Source organism: Erpetoichthys calabaricus, chromosome 1 (genome assembly GCF_900747795.2).
Source record: "Erpetoichthys calabaricus chromosome 1, fErpCal1.3, whole genome shotgun sequence".
NCBI classification, from domain to species: domain Eukaryota; kingdom Metazoa; phylum Chordata; class Cladistia; order Polypteriformes; family Polypteridae; genus Erpetoichthys; species Erpetoichthys calabaricus.
Genome location: NC_041394.2, coordinates 49,226,279 through 49,253,001, shown reverse-complemented (window position 1 = coordinate 49,253,001; position 26,723 = coordinate 49,226,279). Strand labels below are relative to the sequence as shown.

The 26,723-nt window shown below is 40.0% G+C and overlaps 1 protein-coding gene across 10 annotated transcripts in view; it reads left to right on the top strand.

Moving 5' to 3' along the window:
- aak1b (AP2 associated kinase 1b) overlaps positions 1–10,691 on the top strand; it is a 142,985-nt gene extending 132,294 nt beyond the window's left edge. For all 10 annotated transcript variants that reach the window (XM_028799121.2, XM_028799090.2, XM_028799093.2 and 7 more), the window contains one exon: positions 7,588–10,691. In XM_028799121.2, the coding sequence (XP_028654954.1) occupies positions 7,588–8,624 (1,037 nt within the window). In that variant the 3' untranslated portion in view covers positions 8,625–10,691. The remainder of the gene's footprint in view (positions 1–7,587) is intronic.
- The last annotated feature ends 16,032 nt before the right edge of the window (positions 10,692–26,723 follow it).

Sequence of the window (26,723 nt, the reverse complement as noted above, 5' to 3'; positions counted from 1 at the left end):
ATTCCTGATGTCCTTTATCTCACTGAGGGGGTGTTGTGAGCTTAGTCTGAGAGCTGCTGTTCTGGAAGGCTGAGGTGCTTGTAGCTTTACTACTCAACTTGAAGCCTTTCTGATAAAAACAAAGAAGAACATTTCTGGAGCCCACCCTCCAAACCAGATAACGAAACTGTAGGGTATGACAAGATTACTAGCACTTGAGGCCTTTAAATTGTATAAGACAGCAGTAACAAAGGAAGGATCTTCTTTGGTTTTTAAGGTGGGGTTAATATTTACTCTAGTCGCTTTATGTGATTTTTGTCAGAGCCATCTGCTGTTTTTTCTTTTTGTCATATACAGTATTCTGTGACAGCAGGATACTTTCCTCTTCAAAGCAACAAGTTTTTTTTTTCTTTTGGCCCTAGTGGAATTCTTTCAACTTCCATTAAGTCATATTTTGATGTTTGATATGTACTAGGTGGTTTTGTTGAACAATGAGACCACCTTCTCTGAAACAAATGATGTCACCTCTCTTCCAGTCAGCATACTCTTACTGAGACAATTTTACGTGTATTTGTTGTCATTTTGTTCAATTGTGCTTTTTTGGTTTATATGTGTGCAGTTAAGTTGAGTGGAGGAGTAGGAGTTCATCTGTTTCTCTCCAGGAGTTTGTCCATGAATTCTACCATAGGTGGGCATTTGTCTTATGTTTGTTATCAAGCTGGGCATACATTTTGAACTACAGTGCATGTGCAGAGTTTGGAAAGTCCATGATATAAATCATGTTTAAAGACTTGGTTGAGATTGGGTACATTTGTGTTGGGAGATAAACATCCTTTTTAGAAATGTATATGGTGGTCCTCATCTGAAATGGTTACCTAGTGTAGTGCTGGAAGCTGAACTTTATTGAGCTCATCAAAATGACCAATCTCCTTCAGCACTCCTGCTTGGCACTAATTTAGAACTTAAAGTTCACACTTAGCAGACAAATACTGGATCTTTCGGTTTTAAAAGACAATAGAAACGTACGATGATTATTTTTTTCTCCTTTTGACTGCATTGTCTGTCTTCTGCATAATTGTATTTTTAAACTGTCATTTCTGTGTCAACTAGTTTTGACCTGTTGGTTTGCCAGCCTGGTTCAGCACTGGTTTGGGGAGTCTGGAGTCAAACTGGTTAGGTTGGCTATAGTTATGCACCTACATCTGGAGTGCTCACACACTAACAGCAGACAGAACATGGAAAACAAAATGACATTTCTGCTTTTACTCCCATCCATTTATTTTCAAAATTTATTTTATCCATTGTAGGACTGACCTTTATCTTAATTACATTAGGAACCAACCATGAACATTGCACATCCATACACAAACTGAAACTCACTCATATGGGGCCAATTTCAAAACTCCTGTTTTAGGATGCTATAAGAAACCAGGGCACCTCTAGAAAATATTCAAAGAATACATGCAAACTCCACTCAGGCAGGCACTGGCCTCAGAATGAAGTCCACGTTCCTGGAGCTGTGAAATGACCACTGTGCAAGGTTATGGAGTCGCTCTCCAGTACCTGAGGTTTGGATTGTCATTTTCATTTTAAATATAGCTGTTTAATACCTAGTGTCTTATGACACTGTGACACCTGCTAACAACTGTGCCCTTCAGGTGCTGCTCATCCTGCCTTTTAGAAGTTGGTGTATTTGACAATAATCGATCCTTGACATTTTGTTTTGATTATTATCACACTTATGTTTGTCGAATGACTTTATCCGAGACAACATTATTTACTTACAATTTTTTTTTCTATAGTTTGAATAAAAGCAGTTCACATGACATGCATAGGCTTACACATTGAGCCAGTTGTAGGGATTATAATACCAGCTGTGGGTTTGTGGTCCAATGCCTTAACCATTAAACTGATACAAGAATGGGAAGATTTTATTTACACCTTAACAATTTTCTAAGATATGCTGTCCATTTATTTACCTTTTTTCCATTTCAACCCGAGTTTTTAATAAGACCTGGACATAAGCCACCCGTTTGTTGAGCAGCACTTGAAGAAGCTTGCTTAGGGTCATTAACAGGGTTGGACCAACTGTCATGGGGTTTACTGACCAGTGCCTTAGCCACTAGTTTGCACTCCATTGTAGTACTAGGGTGTTGTACCGTGTTAGCCATTATGAATGTAGAGAAAAGCCAAGCAAAATGACACCTTTTATTGGCTAACTAAAAAGATTACAACATGCAAGCTTTCGAGGCAACTCAGGCCCCTTCTTCAGGCAAGATGTAATCATTACATCTTGCCTGAAGAAGGGGCCTGAGTTGCCTCGAAAGCTTGCATATTGTAATCTTTCTAGTTAGCCAATAAAAGGTGTCATTTTGCTTGGCTTTTCTCTACACTCCATTGTAGAAAGCCAAATGTTAAATATGTACAGATAGGGTAAGCCATCCATGAAATAAATTCCACAATCTGCAAACACATATTTCTGGGTGTGCATCATCTGACACCCTACTTGAGTATTGGGGCCCAAAGCAAACCCCTTTTTAACATTTGTATGCATTTCATTACTTATTCCAGCTGGACAAGTCTTATGACCAGTTAAGCTCCAGTCTCCTTGACGTTGTGCCACAGATAGGCAGCTGTGAAGGCACTGTGATCCAGGATGCCATGACATCTGGTAGTCTGTAATCTTCACTCTTGGCTTCCATGTCAAAAATGAAAAGGAGGATGTGCTGGGGAGTGGGTTAGGAGCATCACTTGGCATCTTATCTTAACCTGACTGCCTGGGGCTATTTCTAGGGGCCGATGTGTCCACATTAACCTTTATTATTGGCTGCATACCTGGATCTCTGTGGCTGGAATGGCTTCCGATTTAAAATTTAAAAAATTCTTTCCTCTCAACTGTATAGTGAATTTTATTGCAGGTTTCTATGTTGCTAACCTATGCAATCCTAGTGAACACTTAGACAAAGTGATGTATTCAGTAGATGTTTAGCCTAGTCAGTAGAACAAACTACTCTCTGTTGACGTGATCATGTATCCAGTGTGTTTTAAAAAGAAAAAAAAAACCTGCAGTGATGCCCATTTCCCAGTGTGGAGCGATGTACAATTCAACATGTATCTTCTATTTTTATTAAATGATTATAAAAATAAATAAAAAATGCTGTTAAATAAAGATGTACATGTAAATGTAAGCGGTGTGATTTGATGCTGTTGTAAAGTGAATGGGAAAGCGGCTTTTTACCCTTAAGTGGTGGTAGTACAGGTGGGGTTGGGTTGTGCCTTTTTCTTCCTAAACTTACATGCACCCACATGGCTTCTCACTAACCACGTCACCCTGGACTCTCCTGACTTAACTTCCTCTTGCTGCTTTCAAGGTAAGGCTTCTATCTGTCCTTCTCTGTTGTCACTTCTCCTGTCGTTCAGTCTCCAGCTTCATTTAGAATGACAACATGCATTGTATTTAATGTGTGCGTGTGTGTTTATTCTGAAACAGTCAACTTAGTCTTTAATAGTTCTCCCCTTCTTTCCTGCTGAAAGGAAGTTCAAGCGAGAAAATGGACTCTTGCACATTAATATCTCATAGGTTTTTCTTTCCATTTAGTGGTTTGGTTTGTGTCTGTAGCTTCAGATGACAGAGTTGCCTTTCTTGTATTTATTTATTTGGGTTATTTTGAAACTTGAACTTTCTTTCTGCATTAGCAGCCTGTGCTCCCATCTTAGTTGAGTTGCATGTGATGGCATTGATATTTGTGTGTCTTGTGTTTCTGTGAATATTTGCCTGGTGTTATTGGTTAATAGTTGAATAGCCTTTGTAGGTGTGTGTAGAAAAGTCCTTGGAGAATGCTAACAGTGCTTTCCTTTCAGATGTTCCTCAGGCCACCCTAATGGTGTCTGGATGTGCCTTGGATCTGCAGCATATATTGGTTTTGAACAGCCATCCCTCCCCAAGACTGTTTTTTCTTTTGTTTTTTAAAATTCTGTGTAAGCATTTTGGCTCATTGATGCAGGAAACTAATAACACTGTCCTCATTCACAGTTAAATCACCAAGCCCCTTGTAGGTTGCACTTTCCATTTTTTCTTAAGAAATTATCTCTGTTTGTTTCTAATAGAAAGACAAGTGAAACCCAGTAGTCAGTGCCAGCTGAGTGTCCTTTCTGAAGTATCAGCTCAGTAGTCGTCAGTATATATCATGCTTAACTATCATCTGGAAGGTGATTTGCAGCTACTGTCTATAGTGCCGTCACAGGTCAAGTACACACACAAAGTGAGGTGTCAAACCACACGGCCTGTTTAAAAGCTTTGAATTGCAAGTGGCTCTGAAAGTATGTAAGTACACACTTAGATCAAGTTCAAGGTTTTGGTGTTTTTTTGTTCCATGTTTACACCATTGTCAAGATGGCAGTGCAGTGTGACATGGTGTCTCAGTATTAACATGTCTTTAGAGTTTTCTGATAATCCTGTGTAAAGCTTGCAAAGAAGACAAAAAGCCTCCCTCTTTGACTCATTTATCGCAACTTTTGTCTTCAGCCCTTGTCGCGGTTTATATCTTGACCTGAAATACTTGAAACAAACTTTTCTAACCTAAACAAATGGTGGCAGATCAATTATAGCATGTAAAATACACGTTAAATGAGATTACATGGCTGAATTTGTAAGCCTCTGTTTTGTGTGACATACATGCAGTTGCTTCATTTTTCATTAGTTAATTATTTTTCAGTGTAGTGCAGCCTGCACAGTCTCCTCTTTGTGTATCCTAGAAGCTGACCAAGACGTCTTGTTTGAGATGTGGAACTGGGGGTCAAATCTCCTTGTTAGTGCATTTGTATTATGTACATAATGTTCAATTAACTGTGCAGCCTACAAAATTCAGATATGTATAGCTAGGCTGTGTTTATTTTTAACTCATCCTAAAATTTAAATGGCTTTTCAGTCAGTCAGATGTGTGGTGGCGAAGGTGGATTGTCAATGAGGCCAGCATGTAAAAATAAGGCAAATTAGCTTGGCAAGGTTGAGGTTGACAGCTGTAGGGAGGATTCTTGTTAAATGCTTGGTAAATTGCTTTTCTTATTATCCCATGTGTCACTGAGAGTTTATTTTGGGTACTGCAGTTACCTCCCACATCCCATAGATGTGCAATTTAGGCTAAATGGTTGTGCAAAGTTGATTACCTTGTGTGATTGTGACTATGAGCATTAGAGTGCTCCGCTTTGGTGGGTTGCAGCCTAACAAATGACCTGCTTGGCCAGGCCGTGGCTCCAGCAGGTGTATGCATGCACAATTACATGTGCTCTATGTCTCTTTGTTGTGCAGTCCCACATGAAACGTTCTTTATTGTGAATGTGGGGTCCAACTTTATAAAACCTGCATATGCAACTTTCCACACAAAAGTCAGGATTTGTAAAAGAAAACTTGACTGGAGTGCTTTTGCAGCAACTTTGATCCATCCATTTGCAGTATTTCTGAGACAGTTCGAAGCAACAACACCTTAAGAAAAGTAGGAAAATCCAGCCCAACCAGCTAAACGATGACTCATGCGTTCAACAATTCATTTGCCTAAGCTGTTACCGTAATGTGCATTGATGTGACAAACATACTAAAGCTCAAAATGATAAAAATGGTGCACAGACTCTTTTAGTTCACTTTTAAAAGGACCAATGCTGCCTCCTTGCACTGAATAATGTCCCCCCCCCCCCCCCCCCCCCCCCCAACAAGTAAGACTATGTGTTATCACTTCTCAGGATTATGTAGCAAAGTGCAATAAAATCAGAGATGTGATTCACTTCCTGCATGCAGAAATTAGTAAGTCTTACACCCTACAGCCTATTCATAGCCTAATGCTTTGACCATGTTTGGCAATACTTGAAACTAAAGTATAGTCAGTCGTATGTGAAGGGATTGACCATGAGGATTTTTTTTTTTGCCTATGATAATCACTGACTTACAGTATGCCAGTTCACATGCAGTTCTCAACACTCATAGTAATAAGGGCACCTAGTAATAATGATGTTGTTTTTGTTAAATAGCAATAAGGGCACCTAGTGAAAATGACACTGCTATGAGCTGCAATATTCCATTAACACACAAGATATCTGCAATGCCAAGATGAAACTGCCAAATGCCCTGGCTTGGTAGCCTGGGTCAACCCAGGACTCATTTATTTCAAGGCAAAGTAGCATTGAAAGTCAACATGCTTACGATGAACACTCAGGGTTTCCTATTTCCTATACTAGTCATTGTAACGACTGTCATGTCATTTCATGTGCCAGGGGACAGTGGCTATCTCCTCCGACACTTAGCCTTTCCTCAACACCGCTCTTTAATGCTGGCAAGATGCAGGTGGTGATGTCTCAATGCATCAGGTGGGAGGCAGCTCCTCCAGCCAGTGAAAGACAACAGCATTGCTACTGCATATATATGATATATATATATATATCCACTTTGAAGTGCCCCTATAAATAAAATGCATTATTATTATAGGTTGATTAGCATGATCCATATATATATATATAATATATACCAAGTGTTAGAAATCTGATTTTTTGGCAGTGTGCATTTTACTGTTTTTTGGTGTACACACGTTTTCACGTGCAAAGTTTTATGAATGACACCCTCAGGTCTGCCTTGCCACACAGCTGGTAATTAAATACAAAGTGGAACAAAGTATGGATACTTGAATACAGTAGGTGCTGATGCCTCCCTTCCAACTGAATTGATGCATTTAACTTTTTACAGTTAGTTACTTTTGACCAGTATTCCTACATTTTTACTTGTCAGCAGTTTTCAGTGAATTTGATTGCACTATGATTTTTTTTCCATTTGTTTCAAACAAAGTTGTTGTGCATGCTGCTCACTTTTCCTCACTGTAGTACACAGAGAAGAAAAAGATTTGGTAACATTTTAGTTTAGGTACTAAAAAAGGCATCTGTTACTCATTTCCTCTTATGTAACAAGACCTTAAAGGCTTGTTTTGGCCTTTAACACGTACAACACATCAGTAGATACAGTAGGTTATTCATCTCTGTGCAGTGTAATAGTGATATGATGGTCAAATTACTTATTAATATGAAGCCTACACAGGTCTTACACTTAATATGTCATTTCAAGAGAAACGTGTCTCAGTTAAGCCACCTCAGACCCCTGCAAAGTTACATTTTGTTAGTAGGTTACATTGCAGAACTTTACTGATGCTTTGTAAGTGCTATGAAGACCCACCCAAAGAAATGTGCATGCATTTTTGCAGTACCTAAAGTGTTACCGAAGATTTCTTCACTCTGTATGTGTGGACTGGCCTCTCAATTTCTAAACATGCAGAATGAATGTGAAAGGAGTCGAGTTCTCCTTTTGGTTTTTATACGTTAGTCAACACAATTGAAAAGTTATTTTAACATAAGCTAATAACACAAGTTTTCTCTTTATGCAAATAAATTAATGTTGACGCTGTCATTGGACATTTATTAAAACTGTCATGAACTACATGCGCTGTGCCGGTCTAACAGTTTATTTTCAGTCATACTGTTAGCAGCCGTAGAGGAGACAGTTGTAAAGAATGAGTGACGTTGTAGTTATCCATTTCCTTTTAGCCTGATGGTAGTCTTCTTCATTGTTTGCAGGCTTGAACCTAGAGGCCAATGGATGCCAAGACCCGCTCACTCCAAGCAACAACAACAGCAGCACCAGTGAAGAGCTTATTGCCAGTTACACCGGCCACTCCAGTGATGGGGCAGGTCAGCTTGATCTAGGCGATACTTACAGTACTAGCTGCTTCCATTCAAGTGACGAAGAGGAGGCAAGTGAACTTAAGGAAGATGGTGGGCTTCTGGACTGCAGCGGTTCTTTACCCTTGCTGATGGACTTTGAGGAGGAGGAGGATTCAAATCAAAGGAATGAAACAGATGCTGACACAGTGGAAGCAGCACCTCCCAGTATGTTAGCACCCAAGCCTGAGGTGGTCTTGGCAGAGATTTCAGCATCTTCTGTATTAGAGTATCACACATCTGCACTGATGCATGAGGGGAATTTTCATCCAGAAAATCAGCTTGAAGGGGGTGAATTTGATGTCTTCACCTCAGCTCCCTTTACGAACACTAGGCATCTAGAAGAAGAGGGGTCAGATGTTTTTGCCAATGCCCCCTTCCCTGGGCGAGGACTTCCTTCTGCCCCACAGCAGGCAGAAGAATTTGATGTGTTTCTCCATGCTCCGTTTGGAAAGAAGAAGGACAAAGAAGCTGCTCCCACTCCAATCTCCAGCACGCCTCCCAGAGCGCAACATTTTTTGGATTCTTCTGCGGCCTCCCAGCCTCGCCCAATAGTAACAAAAAGTCCAAGATCAACCACACTGGCAGGAGGTTCCTCTATGGAAGCCCAGCATGATGTCTTGAAACCTGTGGTTTCCAAACCATTCCATCCCCAGGCACTTTCCAAGTATTCTCGACACTACAGCCCTCATGAGAAAGGAACAGCAACCAGGATGCAACCAAACTCACAACAGCCATTTACAGCTCACCGTGTTGTGTCTAATGTGAGCCGCAAGGCAGCGGTGGGATCTGTGCCTGTAGCACCGCTCCATTCGTGGACTACAGAAGTTTGCACATCTGATCCATTTGTGTCGGCCCCATTCCCTTTCAAAGCCCAAAGGAAGAATCTTTAAGTTAAAAGGGAGGAGAGGAAGTTGAATGTGGAAGTTTACTTTAGTTATTCTATAGCTCTGAATAATCCTAGTTACCTGTCTTTGGGAGCTTTGATGCGCTCTTCTTCTGTTGTTCTTGATGATTGTTTAGCTCTTGTACTCACTAGGCGAGTTTGCTGACAAAGCTTTTATTACCCCTCTGAAAGTGAGAGGTTTACTTGTACTGTACCTGGTGGTGTAATGAAGACCCTGACCTTAAGCACTGGAAAGGTGTGTGGCTTTGGTTGGTGAGACAAGTAGGATTATGAAGACTTTTTAGGACAATTTTAGTTTTTGATGAGTTGTGCCTCTTGGCGATCATACTGTTCAGACCATTGCATTCCACAAGGTGGGATTCATCTCGCATTTCAGGCAGGATAGTTAATAGCAGCTGTTTTGTCAATCAATTTTTGCAGATGGCTTGCCTTGCTGGTGGAAATTAAATGTCTGCATACGGTAAGATGCAAGCTTAACACTTGCATTGTCCGATTCTCACACTACAGAGGGGAGACACTATAGTGACTGCTTTTCATTCCATGTTACTCATTGGGTATCCACAAGATCTGTGATGGAATGTCTTCCATGGTGTGAGGACTGTGGATTGTGTTCATTTGAATTGTTACATTTCTTGAAGTTTGAAAGCTGCTTAGATAACTTTTTTTTTTAGTTATTAGTAGGTTCTTGAACCTCTTCCTGAATTTAAGAATCATTCCTGCACCTTGAAGCCTTTTCCCTTGCTGTAGGAACTCAAGGGTTCTTTAAGGTGGCCAGTACTCAAATGAAGAATGGCACAGCCAAGTGCATTTCATTTGACTGTTGGTACAGCTGCCATTGGATTTCTAACTCAGAGGGGAAGAAAACTGGAGCAATAGCTGGAATACTCAAGTCATCACTCATGACTTTCCTCGTGATAATGGGTGCTGTTTAAAGCAATTTACTTACCTCACTTGGCACTGCTCATTCCAGGCAGTGGGGCCCTCTGGTGTGACGGCGTCGAGTGCTGAGCCATGAGGAGCCAGCCTTACCGTTACAAATGTGCTGCGCAGGCCGCTTAGTGAATTGGTGTTGCCTTCAGTATTGTACTGTTTGGTAGTTTTAATAATTAACATTGGTGTGTGGTGAGTGTTTTTTCTGAGTGTTTACGCATTATAGATTTTAGACTAGTTTGGTTTCTGGAGTGGATGTTTGCACTGGCCTTGTCTCCAAATTGTTGAACCTTGTTGAAGTATCATGGCTCCATTTCTTTCTTTTTAATTTGAGTCAATAATAAGCAAAGCAGACTTTGCACAGGTTTCTCAGAGCTGTAGTGCAGCCCGGCATTGGATGTGGCAGAATTACTCTGGCACTTCCAATTTCTGAATTTACAAGCTGCATTTATTATAGCAGACTTGCAAGTTTATTTTTTTTTTCCTTCTTCAAAGCAAGGTCTCATGAAATGCAAGGTATAAAAATCAACAAACTGGTATGTAAGACAAAAGTCTATTCATTATGGCTGGGCATGCAAATTCAAAGCCAGGGCAGACAGTGGACTCCCTTGTACTGGAGTCAGGAATCACTTTTGGAATGAAGGCTGCATTTGTGGCCATTTTTTACATGAGGAAAGCTGCTGTTCAAAGAAAAGCAAAGTTCTAGCTCGTGTTCCCATTTTTGTACTAAGGTGTGCACTGGCAGAAGTTGTCTAATGGCAATAAGGTATAGAGAGAAGTATTTTAAAAGGTGGAGAGAGATGTCCATAATGTTAATGCTAGAAATGACAAGATGGTGCCTTAAGAGCATCACTGTTTCTTCACACAGGGGAGAGAGGTGGTCTGCTTTGCACAAGGACTCGTTCTTGCCCTGTCAAAAACTGAGGATGGGTTCAAACCTCCTTGCATTCAGCTGATCCACCTTTGTTTTTGAAAGCACTTGGTCTTAATATTGAAATACTTGAGTTAGAGAAAGCACTTGCTTTTAGTTTGAGTAGGCCCCTGCTCCCATTTTAAATGCTGTCCTAAATTGTATCATATACATATATGTGAATAAATTGGCAAATAAAAATGTGGAACTGCATTCGGGTCTTTGTTCATTGGGCTGCCTTAACCTTTCTAATGAAGGGTAATTATCTGTTCATTTCTGCGGGTCATTCATAGAATTGTGGTTGAATCCCTATTACTAAAATTGTAACAAGTGAAATCACTGAAGCGTCCAACCAAATCCAAAGTAGAACAAGTTTGAAGCTAATTGCAAGGTGGAAGGCAATTCATGTGTGAAAATCCTCAAACCCTACAATCCTTTTTCACTACAAGTAATGATCTCAAAATACACTTCCAAATGTCTGTCCTGTCTGAAGAGTATTTCCAGAAGATCAGAATAATAATCTGTAAGGACTATTGTCGGAGTAGAAAGCAGGAGATGCACATCACACTTTGTTTGGCACAAGAAGGAGCCACACATTCAAAAAGATGAAGGTTTTGGCTCCCACTAGAGGACCTTCAGGGACTTTGCAGCAGCCCGGGGTGACAGTCCTGAGGTAAGTTCTGATAAGGTAAATGCATCAGAACTGCAGCCTTCATTCAGACCTCCATTTCATGGCTGTTGTACAGTGCAACAACTGAAGTGGCAAAACGTATTATGGAGTGTAGCCATTGTGACCAAATCTGCACGTGAAGTCAACAATTCAAGCAGCTTAGTCACACTTCAAAATGCAGATTACATTTATAAAACAATTAAAATGTTTCAACAACTGAAACTGTGTAAAATGGTAAACAGTTCAGGAATTTTCAGTATTAAATGTGAGAGCACAGTTTAATTTCTTTGTGTGCATTGTAGCATTGTGCTTCCTGACTGCAGTTAAAGAGTAGAAATCATTGGCATCAGTAATACGCACGGACCAGGCTGACCTGAATTATAGAAAAAGCACTATAAAGTAATGCAGTTGGGCACAGTGGGTAGTTTCTGGGTTCAACTCCCATGCCAGGTTGATTTATTTTAGTGTCTGTATGTTCTCTCCTTATGTCATTTTACAGTTAGTTTCAAATGTTTGGACATCCCTGGCCAAATTACATATTTTAGATTAGATTAAATAAAAGTTATTAATCCCAAGGGGAACTTCAGATGCATTCATCTGCAGACTTGTGGAGCAAATAATGCAATCAATCAATATATAGATAAACGAATGAGTGTATTATACAGAAATGGCAAAATGAAATTTAAAAAGTATAAGCATTTAGTCTGCGACGTCAGGAGAAAGCATTGAATTGTGTGATGGCAGCAGACAGAAAAGATCCCCAGAGGTGCATCTTAACGCACCATGGAGAAAAAGGTCATCGTTTGATGAAAACTGTTAAGCATGGAGGTGGATCTGCTGTGGTTTGGGGTTGTGTGCTAGCTATTGGCACATGAAACATTACACGAGTGCAGGGAAGCATGACTTTCACTTATTATCGGACAATATCAGAAAAGAGGATGGCCTCAATAACAAGACATTAATCCAAAACACACTTCGTAATTTACTGTGCATTACCTCAAGAAACGCTAGGTGAAGGTTTTGGAATGGCCCTTGCAGTCTCCAGACTTGAACATCGTTGAAAATCTGTGTGGCAGCCCAAGAATATCTCACAGCCGAAAGTGATTTGCACGGAAGAATGGGGGAAAAAAATCTTCAAACCAAGAATTCAAGGACTCGTCAATGGCTGCAAAAACATTTGAAAGCTCTGCTGTTTGTCTAAAGGGCAGTTGCAAAGTTCTGTCTTAGCAGGGTGCACAAACTTTTAATGCCACATTTTTTTTTTTTTTGAGGTGGACAATATAACACCACCACACAAAAAGAGAGTTTAATGTTAAAAATATGTAAATCACAATCACAAATGAAACGGCAAAGTGAATCATACTATGTTGACTACCAATTAGCAGGATGCATCAGGCCTTAAGAGGTCAGACAATTAAAACTTCAATATGTAAACTGAGAGCAACTAACAATTCCAAAGAACAAAATCGTTTCTGAACTACAAGTGTATCAGTCACAAAAACTGAAATTATTTCACATTGCAATGGGAGCAGCCTCAAATCTAATGACAATATAAGACTACACATTGACAAACCACAGTCACTTAGGGAAACCGTGGTTCTAAACTTGCCAATCTGAGTAAACATACCCTTTGTATTAATGCTGAATGATTATTTGTATTTTTATCATTATTGTGATAAGTTGTTTGTGCATTAAAGCTATTGCTGCATCAAACTGCCATAAACTTAAGCTGCTATTAAATTATACAAGTAACTGAACTACAAACTAAAAGGCTGAAAGCAGAGACTCTTTTTCATACTGACGACACTCATTGCAAACAATTACGTCTTCTGTGTATGAGGCACAACAGCAGCTCGGTGTCTGTCAACTCATTTATTGGCAAAGGCAGCAAGCGCATGGATATAGCTGAGACTGAGCTAGCAAGTCTATTGTGTAGCAGTACCTTGGCTTTAAATGTCAAGACCATTTACAAACGCAAGTATTTTGTAAATCCTGTTGAGCGGTGGTGGCTTCTTTGAGAGTAAACACAACAAACCTGTTCTACCATTTGAAGCACAGTCATAAAGAGCAGTACGAAAGTGCTGTTCATAAATTTGTGCAAGCAGCATGGTCAGACTGAAGAGAAAATCTGAACCATATCTAAAGCGACCATATTTTTCCCAAGTCACCATCTTGGAGATGTATGACCAGTGTTACAAACGGATGCTGGAAGAGCCTAAAGATGTGGGAATTTTTTGCATGCATGACTGATCTTTGGTCAAGCAGGACAACCGAACCCTACACAAACCTGATAATTCACTTCATCGACTGTGACTTTGAAATAAAGGCTCTGACGTCCTATTTCTCCAAAGACTACAGTGGGGAAAATATAGATATGGAATTAAGTGAGGCTTTGGTTAGCAGGTGTTTGAGAAGATGGGCTAGTGTGTTTTACTACTGACAATGTGAAAAATATGATCAAAGCTAGTGAAGTAAATGACTGGCCCAGACTACATTGTTTTGGACACAAACTGCACCTGGCCATTGGTAAGTGTTTATTTCAGATATTTAACTAGCTAGTAGCAGAAAGTTACAAGGTTAAAATGTTTGCCATTCTGTTATGCTTTATACTACTTATATGTACCACGTTTGGCAGACACTTTTAGGGTGACTTAACACGAGTGCTATGTAGTCGTCTAGGTAAATGTTTCAAGTGTACTGGCAAACATTAACCAGAGTTGCTAACAAACTGCGCTCCTGGCCGAAGGTGAAACGGGTATGTTTTGTTTTTTTTTTCCTCAAGTGCACTGCAAGTTTTGCTGCAATTTGATATTGTTGCCAATCTGATGTATGTTGCCAACTGTTAAACTTGATGGGGGATACATAATTGTATTGGGCAGAAAGTTGCAGAGCACAGGGTGCAAGGGACACTTCCACCTCCTTGTGTCTCAGAGAACTGGAGGCTTTTCTTCCTGATGATTGGAGCAATTACCAACCGTTCAGGACCTGCATGACAGCATTCCAATGGAAATGGTGGCCTTGTACCTTATTTGGGCCTTGATATTAAAATATTGTTTGTACTGTTTTTCCACCCACCATATGTTACAATAGTAAGTGCTCAACCTCCAAAAGGTTTAAATCCTAACTTAGTCCCTATCCAAGAGATGTTTGGCCATTCTGTCATTATCTACATGGGGTTTAGTCCAACTTTATAACCCTCCCCGAAATGTACATCTTAGGGTAACTGGCAAGCCTAAATTGACCCAAGTGTGCCATGTCATGAGCAGGTTTCTTGTCCAGGTAGGGTTGGCTCCTTTCATGTCCCCAGTGTTGATGGCCTAGGCTTTGGTTCCCAGTAACCATAAAGTCTTAGTCAGATGATTTATGCAAATCAATGGACATCTCTTTAGAATTTTACTTTCCAGGACTGTGTGCCTCTCATCCACTTTCCACACTGAATAACTATTAAACGAGTCGGTTCTTTTTCGTAATTGTGCATGTTTAGAGCAGACACTTATTCTGGTATGGACAAATATTAAAACTAGCTTTGCAAATGTTTTATGTGTATTGCTAATTCTTAATTCATAGTGCATAAATATGAAAACAAGAAGTCACGCTAACAATGGAGGCTAGTTCTAACCAAGAATTAACCTCTGACAGAGAACATCTACCGTGAGTCTTCACAGAAGGTGGCAAGCAGTTGAGTAGCTTTACACTTGAGCTTGACAATTTAACCTGTGGGGTTTTTGTTTTGCCCTGGGGACAAATAAAATACTATATCAATGAATTTCTACCGGTATTGAACTGATGTCAACTGAGGAGCAGATCCAACAGTTCATAAATTGGGAAGCTCTCAAGAATCTGACAGACCTTTAAAATTAAATTCATAAAATATAATTTTTTGCCTTAATGAGCATAATAAATATAATTTGAATGATTTCATTACATCAAATGTAAGTGCAAAAATATATATTAATACTATATATAATGTTATGTATATTATATTAATTGTGCTGGCCGAACGCACAATAAAAAGGTTCGGACACAAGTGCTTTACAGGGAAGAGCTTCCCACACCACTACCACAAGTGCAATTCAGCACACAGCAATCCTGTCATCTCCTCCTTCAGCACCTCCACTCCTCGCACCAAGCCTTATCCACCTCCTCCCAAATCTGGCTTCCAGAGTTGAGGTAGGCAGCTCCTTTTATATAAAACCCAAGAGTACTTCTGATGTTCCAAAATTGTGGCCCAGGAGCACTTCCAGCCAGGTGAGGCTGGAGCCTGACAATATTGGGTTTGCTAATCCTTTCTTTCCCTTTGGCAGCAACCACAGACCCCAACAGGGATGAGCCAACAAATGCCAGTTCCCAATAAGTGGGTGCTGCCACCTAGCACTCCGAGGGAGACAATGTCCTGTGCAAAGCTGTCTCTCCCGTCTTTCCACACTATGTGCGTTCTAGCCGGGTGCTAGTTCTCCAATGGCATCCATCACATGATATAATTGAAATTTATTAAATTATACAAATTATCCTCTGTGAAGAGGATGAAAAATGGAAAGGCCGTTGGTCCAGATGACATACCTATGGAAGCATGGAGGTGTTTAGCAGAGATGGCAGTGGAGTTTTTAACCAGATTGTTTAATGGATTCTTGGAAAGTGAGAGGATGCCTGAGGAGTGGAGAAGAAGTGTACTGGTGCCGATATTTAAAAATAATGGGATGTGCAGGACTGTAGTAACTGCAGGGGAATAAAATTGATGAGCCACAGAATGAAGTTATGGGAAAGAGTAGTGAAAGCTAGGTTAAGAAGTGAGGCGATGATTAGTGAGCAGCAGTATGGTTTCATGCCAAGGAAGAGCACCACAGATGCGATGTTTGCTCTGAGGGTGTTGATGGAGAAGTTTAGAGAAGGCCAGAAAGAGTTGCATTGCATCTTTGTGGACCTGGAGAAAGCATATGACAGGGTGCCTCGAGAGGAGCTGTGGTATTGTATGAGGAAGTCGGGAGTGGCAGAGAAGAACATAAGAGTTGTACAGGATATGTACGAGGGCAGTGTGACAGTGGTGAGGTCTGTGGTAGGAATGACGGATGCATTAAAGTTGAAGGTGGGATTACATCAGGGATCAGCTCTGAGCCCTTTCTTATTTACAATGGTGATGGACAGGTTGACAGAGGAGATTAGACAGGAGTCCCCGTGGACTATGATGTTTGCTGATGACATTGTGATCTGTAGTGATATTAGGGAGCAGGTTGAGGAGACCCTGGAGAGGTGGAGATATGCTCTAGAGAGGAGAGTAATGAAGGTCAGTAGGAATAATACAGAATACTTGTGTGTAAATGAGAGGGAGGTCAGTGGAATGGTGAGGATGCAAGGAGTAGAGTTGGCGAAGGTGGATGAGTTCAAATACTTGGAATCAACAGTACAGAGTAATGGGGGTTGTGGAAGAGAGGTGAAAAAGAGAGTGCATGCAAAGTGGAATGGGTGGAGAAGAGTGTCAGGAGTAATTTGTGACAGACGGATATCAGCAAGAGTGAAAGGGAAGGTCTACAGGACGGTAGTGAGACCAGCTATGTTATATGGATTGGAGACAGTGGCACTGACCAGAAAGCAGGAGACAGAGCTGGAGGTAGCAGAGTTAAAGATGCTAAGATTTGCACTGGGATAGAGCCACCAGGGAAGAGGAAACGAGGAAGGCCTAAGCGAAGGTTTATGGATGTGGTGAGAGAGGACATGCAGGTGACGGGTGTGACAGAGCAAGATGCAGAGGACAGAAAGATATGGAGGAAGATGATCCACTGTGGCGACCCCTAACGGGAGCAGCCAAAAGAAGAAGATGTTTAAATTATACAATTCACATATATAATATTGTTCTAAATCAGTTTAACATGAAAATATTTATTCAATCTAATATTTTAAGTATCTCTCTTTTATATAAAAAAATCTTGAAACGAGAAGAGACATTTGCAGAGAGGTAATTTCATGTCCCGCAAGATGAGACTTTGTGCCAAGAGATGAATTGAAAACCTAACGGGTCCAAGCGGTGGTGGAAGTAATAGACAAACAGTACAAGAAGAAAAGACAAAAACGTCGTAAAGAGGTTCAAAAACTGCGTGATACACATGAAGAGCAGGTTAGAGATTATGAAGTACTAAAATTCAAAAGTCTCAAAAAACTGATAGTAAACATCGCATTAGCACAAACAAACGGAAATGATTACTTGGTGAAATAACAGAACAGCGAAAAGAGATTGACTATATGGACATAGGTGATATAACAGAAGAATTTATATATTGGTCGACTTTAAAGTTAAACTTTAATTCGGAGATTTGTAGATCGTCTAATTTGTGTTGCCATCAGGGAAAAGTAGTGTTTCTTCCCAATGAAGAGGCGTATCTGCAAGAATTAAAAGTTTTGTTGTTTGGTGAAAGTGAAATCCACATATGCGAACAGTAGAGACGCAAAGTTGCTGGCGCATAGCGCAGGCAGAGGGTTGACAAGTGAAGCGAGCATCGCCCCCTAGTCAAAAAAAAAAATATATCTTCCCAGGGCAAGTAGAGAAACAAGCCTAGTAAAAGAGATTTAAACTGCAAGGGGTAATAAAAAAAATGATGAACAAAGCCCAATGTCAGGGTGCTGTTAGTTGATTATAGCTCTTCCTTCAACGCCATTGTGCCCTAAAGCTCTGAGACCTTGGACTGAGCCGCTCCATCTCTGGCTGAGTGTTTGACTTCCTGACAAACAGGACTGGAGGACTGAGGACTGGCAACAAGAACTCCTCTATAGTGTTCATCAACATCAGCATTGCTTAAGGCTGCTGCCTCATTCCACTGCTGTACAGTCTATCCACCTATGACTGTGTAGCCAACATGAGGGCGACAGCGTCATTATGTTTGCAGATGACACCACTATGATTGGCCCCATCGGTGACAATGATGAGGCTGCCTACAGGACTGAAGTAAAAGACCTGACTGTATGGTGCCATGTCAACAGTCTCTCCCTGAAAGTCAACAAAACAAAGGACGTCATTGTTGAGTTCAGATAGAACAAAGGCAATTAAGCTCCATTCCACATCAACGGCTCCGCTGTCAGGAAGTTAACAGCTTCAGGTTCTTGGATGTCCACATCACTGACTGTTTTTTGTGGTTTGTTAACACCAGCTGCATACTGAAAAAGGCTCAGCAAATGCTCTATTTCGTGAGGAGGTTAAAGAGTCTTGAGGAAGTTGGGAGCATGCACTAATTACAGTGCATTGCTGTACTCGCCATACGACGCACCACCCGGATTTGGGCCCAAGTGCAACAGGTGACACTTCAGCACTACACTGGAGCAGTGCAAGTTTTTTTACGGTGGCTGGAGTGCCACCAACCCTCGGGTTTTCCTTGTAAGTTGGAAGACCTGCTTGCAGGGCTGGATGCAGATTAACGTCATACCCAGGATGGAGCAAGTGTGGGTTAAGAGACAAGAGAAGAGAAGAGAAGAGTCACTTCTGGCATTTATGAGATTCGAGCCATGGGTGGTAACCAAAACACTAATGAACTTTCACCATTGCACTATGGAAAGTATCCTGAGAGGATGCATCATGGTTTGTTTTGGTAACCTGACCTGCCAGGATCGCAAATTCCTACAAAGGACTGTCTGTACAACTTCTAATTTAATTTGGGCTGACCTTCCACAGCTTCTCAATGTCTGATGAGAGCTGAATCCATCATTTCAAATATCGCCCATCCAGCTTATCCTGTTTTCACTTTTGCTTTCTGGAAAGTTTTACCACATCCTCACTACTTGCTTCAGGTGAGATCACTGAACATCCAGTAACGAGATCCTGCTTTGTCTGCCCTGTGTACTGTACCCACCGGTTGTTTTATATGAAACAGTACTGTACATCACTTTATTTATTGCATCAATTTGTTTATAGATTGATTTATGCTGTTTATTCATTTAAATTTTGCTACTCCTGTTTAATGCTGTATTTATTTATGCATCACCACAACTGTGGCAAAACAATTTCACAATGTGCTTGCAGAGTATGCAACAATAAAAATCTTAAATTTGATCTAATCTTAATGCATAATTCACCTGCCTCCTCACTCACTCACTCACTCACTCACGTCCGTCTGAAGCCGAATGCGCAGTCGCCTTCTGCGCAACTGCCCGAAAAACCTTACGAGACCGACATCCAACCCCAACATCGCGGCAAAAATTCAAAGAGAAAGGCGACTTCGATTAAAGCTCTAGAGGCCTGAAAGGCGATTTCGACTACAGCTCGAGGCCTAATTACGCATTCTGATTCAATTACACATTCATTCAATACACCTATATCAGGTTTGTGGTGCTTATACATATTACTATTCCATATTGTACTGGAACATTCATCATTCAATATTATACAATAGGCCTGGAAATTCATCAACTAACAGTACAAGCCTGTACAGTAATGAGTATAGCGGACTACAATCATTACAAAACAACTTCTTTGTTACTTATCATTTGTTCTTCATACACTGCTGACACAAACTCGTGCCCGTTTCATCTTACGTTGTCAAAACAGGCTCTTTGTCTAGTCATTAAATAAAATAAAAATCACAAAAAACACCAGCCTGAAACAGTGGTGTGTTATATTCATTAGTTAGAATTTGTTTTAGGAATAAAGAATGTGTACAAAAAAAATGTTAAAAGATTTTAAAAAATAAAGATGAAAAGATGTTTACTAAAGATATTTATAAGTGTGTATCATTAGCTGCATGTGGTCTTTGGGACAAAAAAACAACCTGAAGACTCCCTAGCAGTTTTACTAGATTGGTGAACTTGCAGAGGCGTGAGTTAAGTGGGCCGGGACAGGTCGTATCTCCTCCGAGAGGGACGTGTAGTCGAGTGTAGCTGTGGCACAAATTGATCGGGACAGGCCCGATCCTGTATTAGGCAAATGTATGGTAGTTCGTTGTGTGAACGTACAAAGTTTCATGTACCACAAAGCTGAGTTTGTCTGCTTGGGTTGAATTAGAAGTGAGGTGCATGCAAGCGCCAAAAAAATTTAAAAGTATATGTTTCGCACCATCTCACCAAGTGCAAATCACACTTGTATATGCTTCTACATCTTCCATACAATTCACACCAACTCCTGTGCCTCGGACAGTGTGAGTAGGGCAGACTGTTCCCTACACCCCCCCCCACACACACAGGTCTTTCGTTTATATATGTCTAATGGTTGATATTGCAGTACTAGACAAACAGAGGTTACCACTTAGCTACTTCAGCAAGGTCGCAACATCGAAAAAAACTGCATAAATAAATTCCTAGCAATAATGACATTGCATAAAATATATGCAAAGCAAGGTTACTCCAACAAATGAGTAAAATGTCTTATCTGTACTTGAAATAAGAACCCTTGAGGGCAATGGAATATCTGAATAAGCGGCGTTGCTTGAAGTGGTGCTCCGCAGCTCCTTCATGTTAAATACGGGTTGACCTGGAAGAATTGATTGTGTATCTCTTGAAGTAACATTAGAGTTTTATAATATCATTTGGAGATTAGGTAAACTGCCTTCTACCTGAAAAAACAGTGGTAGTAATACCAATTTTAAAAAAAGATGAAACACCGTCTGATCCAGCTAGTTATATCTCATTAACAGCACATATGAGTAAGATAATGGAGCACGTAGTTAATGATCGTTAAAAAAGACAATAATGGCAAAGTGGTTTCAGGACGGGTAGAATGACAATGAAATTGGTTTTGAAACTAGAAGATGAAATTAGAAAAGTGCAGACAAAGAATTTATAATAGCAGTTTTTTGACATAGAAAAAAGCATATGATATGTTGTGGAAGGAAAGACTTTTATTAAAATTGTGTAATTTTGGAATGGGGTAGAATATATAATTTTATAATGATTTTTTTTTTTTTTAATTAGATACAAGTTGTCACAAGAATAACAAGAAGACATCAAAAAGGTTTGGGGAAGCCTCCCATATATTGTGCCCTGGCTGCAAAAGGGTTGTTTAGATGGGTTGTATTCAGGTTTGAGTCCAGAACAGAACTGATTTGAGAGTGAGAATATGGCGGCTTTAAAGGCCGGGACAGAAAGCGATGTAATCCGGAACCGGAAGTGATGTCATCAGTAGCACCATAACTGGAAGTGACACATTCAGGACCAGAAAGGTGACCTCATCAATAGCGCCGGTACCGGAGGTGATGTCATCAGTGGAGCCAGTACCGGAAGTGACATCATCAATGGTGCTGGGACCTAGTGGGATTTCCCGTGGATGGTCTGCAGAGGATTGAGATAAAAAGTCAGTGCACCACGCCACCACCTGGTCTAGTGTGGTACTATTATTATTATTCAGGCCCTTTAGCTGCTTCCCAATCACACGTGTGTGACAAAGTATACACCACTTTAAAATGGGATCCAGATACTCAAACATACATAAGGCAGAATATGGTACTCCACAAGGCAGTGTACTTAGCCCATTATCTTCTTATATAATATGCTACCATGGCTGTCCGTTTGTCTGTCCAGGATTTTAAATCACCTGTAGCTCACAAACCGTTTGACCAATTGACCTGAAATTTGGTACACATATACTATGTGACCCCTACTGTCCGCTTTCAGGGTGATGGTTTTTATTACTCTTTTTATTTTTTTATTTTATTGTAGAATCAACTCTCAGCAGCGTGGCCATGAGGCGTATGCGTTCGGGCACCATTCTCATCCCTACCACCTTCCCCTTCACTTCCCCTACCTCTTCATATCTTAAATCATTCTTGAGGCAGATTGAACACTGAAGTGCTTAAGTGAAAAAATTAAGAAAGACGTACTAAGTAATTGTAACACAAAAAGTGACTTAATCAGTTTTAACATGAACAGATGCCGACGGAAGAAGAGGGCCAATGGAGTGGAGAAAATGAGCTGCTCAGGAAGCAGCAAGTGCATCGACCTCTGAACAAACGAATGCTAAACGTACAGAGAAAGAGGATGAGAACTATAAGTCAAGTGTATTCACTGCACATTATCGTGCAGTACGCCGTTACTGGTTGTTTAATGTTATGAAAAATTATATATTTTCTCTGGCAGGAATGGAAATAGGTAAATCATTATATGCTGATGATGGGGCTCTTTGGATTAAGAGTAGGATTTTTGTATATATTGCTAACAAAATGCAATTAGAAATAAAGTTGCAGAGTGGGTACATACTGTAAATGGGGGGTTTAAGGTTTCAGTGGAAAAATCTCAAGTGAGTTGCTTCAGTACAAGAGTGAAAAAACCTAAAATAAATTTAAGAGTATATATGATCAACAGCTGGAAGACATGTCAGTAGTTTAATATTTATGTCTATACATGGATAGTAAACTGATTTGGAAGTGTCAAATGAGTAAAATTATAGATAAATGTAAAAAGGCAATGAATGTACTTAATTGTTTAACCATTTGAACCCTGCCCTCCCCAGTGTTTTGGCACCATAACCCAAGCCATCCCGGCAATTTCTAAGCAATTTAGAAAACTAAAAATTTTAATTTGTAAAAGTAAAACTTTATTATATGATGATTATAATATAATAACAGCAGATTGATACAATAGAACACGCTGGATCACTTTTAGTCTCACAGTTTTTCTGTTATTCATTGTAAAGACTAGCGCAAAAACTGCACCTTTTGAGTGAGGCTTCAAAACAGTTTTTAGTGCCAGAAACAATGCACAAGAGCCCTTCACATGATTTGCACCATCTTCCAATCAATCGCCCTGCGTCTCCCTTTTCTGGGGGGCTCTTGCTTTTGCCATGAATCATTCGAACTCCATCAGGCGTAGTGCAACCTGCTTTGGGGACTGTTCCAGGTGGGGAGTTTGACTGTAGTGGGTACATCTGTGTCACTGTAATGCATTGTGGTGGCCTTTGGGAAATATGTCTCTATGACAGCGGACTACAAGATTTAGAGAGTAGAGTAGTGTAACAGTAGCATAGTGCACAGATAGGCATATGCCGTTATTCAGTTCTGCAGGGTTATGACGGTAGATAGGTGGGCCATTATATCGGCCTTGCAGGCATATAATACTATACAGCTGGCCTGTAGGGTTCAAAGGGTTAAATAGTTATGATTATGTTTAAACCAGAAAGGATTTATAATCCATTTACTGTATATAGGTCTAATTAGATCAGTATTTGATTTTGGCTGTATAGCTTATGAATTAGCGTCTCACTCCGACTTAAAAAAAAAGGGATGATATTCAGAGTCAGGCTTTGAGGGTCTGTTGTGGTGCAGTTAAATCCTCGCCTAACTCTGCAGTACAAGTCGAGATGGGACAAATACCATTGAGACTCCACAGATTACAATTACGTTTAATGTACTGGGTAAAAGTGAAAGGGCATAAGAATGATCACCCTGTAATTAGTGTATGAAGAGATTGTTGGGAGGACCATGTAAAAAGTATTATTAGTTTTGAGTGGGTGGGTTCAGCACAGGCTGAAAACATGGGGTTAATGGACCTTCAGATTAGTCCTGTAGTGGTATAATCAGCGTTATACATTCTGCAAGAAAGAATTCAACCACGCCCGTGGCAAGAAATAAAAGACAGGTATTGCTTTTACGTCACGTGAGACCAGGCAGTGAGCCATCATTTAAAACAAGTCAACAGACCTCTAACCAAGCAGTTGTTGGATTGCTTTTGGCAGACAAGCATCATGTGCTCAGAGCTCTTAAAACAGCGACATGTGACAGGCAGAAGAGGCAGCTTGCAAGCAGCAAAAAGACAGCAAATGATCCAAAGGCATATCTTTAGCGTACGTTCAGCCGCAACACCCTTCACAACACGAGCAGTATTATACGTCTGGGAAGAAAGGGATGTAAACACGCGCGGGGCAGGAAATAAAGAAACAAGTATTGTTTTTACAAAAGTTTTTAAAGTAAAAGTGAAAATAATGCATATGTAACAATTTACAAGAAAATAACAATCTCTTTAAATTGTAGATTGCCTGCCGAAGGTAAAGTCATCCCTGATGAATGGGTACGTGGGAATGCGGGATCCTTTCATCGGATTAGCGCTATTTCAGATGTGGAATGGCAAAATGGGGGAGGCAGCTTGATGAATGAGGTCTCCAGGACTTAAAACAAATCCAAATCATTTAATGTGATATCATCTAATGTGAAATTCTACTCCGTACTTCTAGAATTTTTATTTTTATACTGTATTGAGCTTTTATTCTGTTCTATTCATTGTACTGTACGGCTCCGAATTAAAAGACAATGAGTAAAATGACAAAGTAGAACTTCATAAAGACGTTTACAAACGTTGGCGCTAAACACATGCAGAGCAGGTTAGAGACTATGAAACCAGGGAAATTACAAAGGCTCAAAAAAAAAGGCACTATACACATGTGGAGAAAGTTAAAGGATATGAAAGTAGGAAAATTAGAAAATATAAAAAAAGAAAGTAAAGATCGCAGTAGCGCAAACAAACAAACTGCTTCATTTAACTATGCACCAGTCTATCTTTGGTTTTGCACAATAATTACTACACTATTACACCTTAACACTTAATTCCACTTTATTCACATAATTTTACTTATTTATTATGTTCTACTATACTGTTATCAATCTATGACTTTTTGTTAATCTAACTGATATTCTTCTAACTTTGCACAGTTTTTGATAAGCGGATCAGGATGCATTTCACTGCGTGTTGTCCTGTATAACTATGCATGTGACAAATAAAGAATCTTGAGAATTTCAAAAATGGAGTTTACCACACATGCATTTATTGGATACTTTGTTCATGTATATATATTGATCTGTCTGCTTATTTAAAAAGCTACATTTACCTCAGGAGTCAAAAACGTTCTGTCTAGCCCTTGTACAAAAACCTAGAGAAAAGCTGGGGTATCACCTTGGTAACCCCATGTACTTTTGGAACTGTGAGAGGAAAAATAGCACAACTTTACAGACAGGAGTCCAATACAGAACTCTACTTACTTTTTTACTTTGTAAAAAAAAAAAATATTAACTGCTGATGATGTAGCTCGTTTTGTCTGTGCTGAAATTCCAAACAGAGAAACCTGTCCTGACCTCATTAAAAAAGATTCAGCATATTGGGACTCGCAAGATTACAAATATTGTTTTCACAGAAGTTCTGAAATAAAAGTGAAACTAATGAAATAGCAACAATTCAAAGAAAAAAAAAATGTTAAAAGTGTGTATCCAGAAAACCAAACACGGGGGTTGGCGAGTGAAGCCCCCTAGTATAGAATTAAAAGCAAATAGTCAATGTATATCTGAAAGATGATAGTAAATACATATACAGTATTACTCAGAACTATTATGGGATATTAAGGGCATTTATGGATGGATCCAAAGATAACTTAACTGGAAATACAGCATCAGCATTCTGTGTCCCAGAATTACAATTATAATAAAGTGCTAGGGTGTTGTACCGTGTTAGCCATTATGAATGTGTGACAAGTCAAGTAAAATGAGACCTTTTATTAGCTAACTAAGAAAGATTACAATATGCAAGCTTTCAAGGTTACATCTTGCCTGAAGAAGGGACCTGAGTTGCCTCAAAAGTTTGCAGATTGTAATCTTTTTTAGTTAGCCAATAAAAGGTGCCATTTTACTTGACTTCTCACTACATTCATAATGGCTAACATTATAATAAAGAAAAAAACTGTCTGATTATTTGTCAGTATTTACAATTGAACTGATAGCCATTATTTTGGGTCTACTATGGATAGAAGAGCTCTGTCCAAACAGGGTACTCATCTGTTCTGATTCCTTGCTGACTTACAGAACATTAAAACGGGTAACTCTTCAGTGGGGTAAGACTTGCTGCTGGAAGTGAATCAAGCATTATACCGGTTGCAGAATATGGGTCTATGTGTTAGTTTTTTAATGGATCCCGCACATAATGGGGTCAAAGGAAAAGAAATAATTAATGATTTAGCATAAAAGGCCACTAAACATCCTTTTATTGATTTAAAAGTGACATTTAATAAATAAGAAATTAAAAGTCTGGTGAGACTGGTGGCAAAAACTGTGGAACACTAATGGTAAGGGAAGACATATGTATAGGATACAAAGCAGACTTGGATCCATGGGAAAAGGGGGCAAAAAAAAAAAGTGGTGTGCTGGGGAAGCAGCATAAAGAATAGCATAAAGCATAAAGAAGAGAGACGCCTCACGCCTGGACAAACTGGTGAGGAAGGCAGGCTCTGTTGTAGGCACGGAGCTGGACAGTTTGACATCTGTGGCAGAGCGATGGGCGCTGAGCAGGCTCCTGTCAATCATGGAGAATCCACTGCATCCACTAAACAGTGTCATCTCCAGACAGAGGAGCAGCTTCAGTGACAGACTGCTGTCACCGTCCTGCTCCACTGACAGACTGAGGAGATTGTTTCTCCCCCACACTATGCGACTCTTCAGTTCCACCCGGGGGGGGGGGGGGGTAAACGTTAAAATTATACAAAGTTATTGTCTGTCTGTATACCTGCATTGTTATCGGCATTGTTATCACTCTTTAATTTAATATTGTTCTTTATCAGTATGCTGCTGCTGGAGTATGTGAATTTCCCCTTGGGATTAATAAAGTATCTATCTATCTAAAACAAGAAGGAA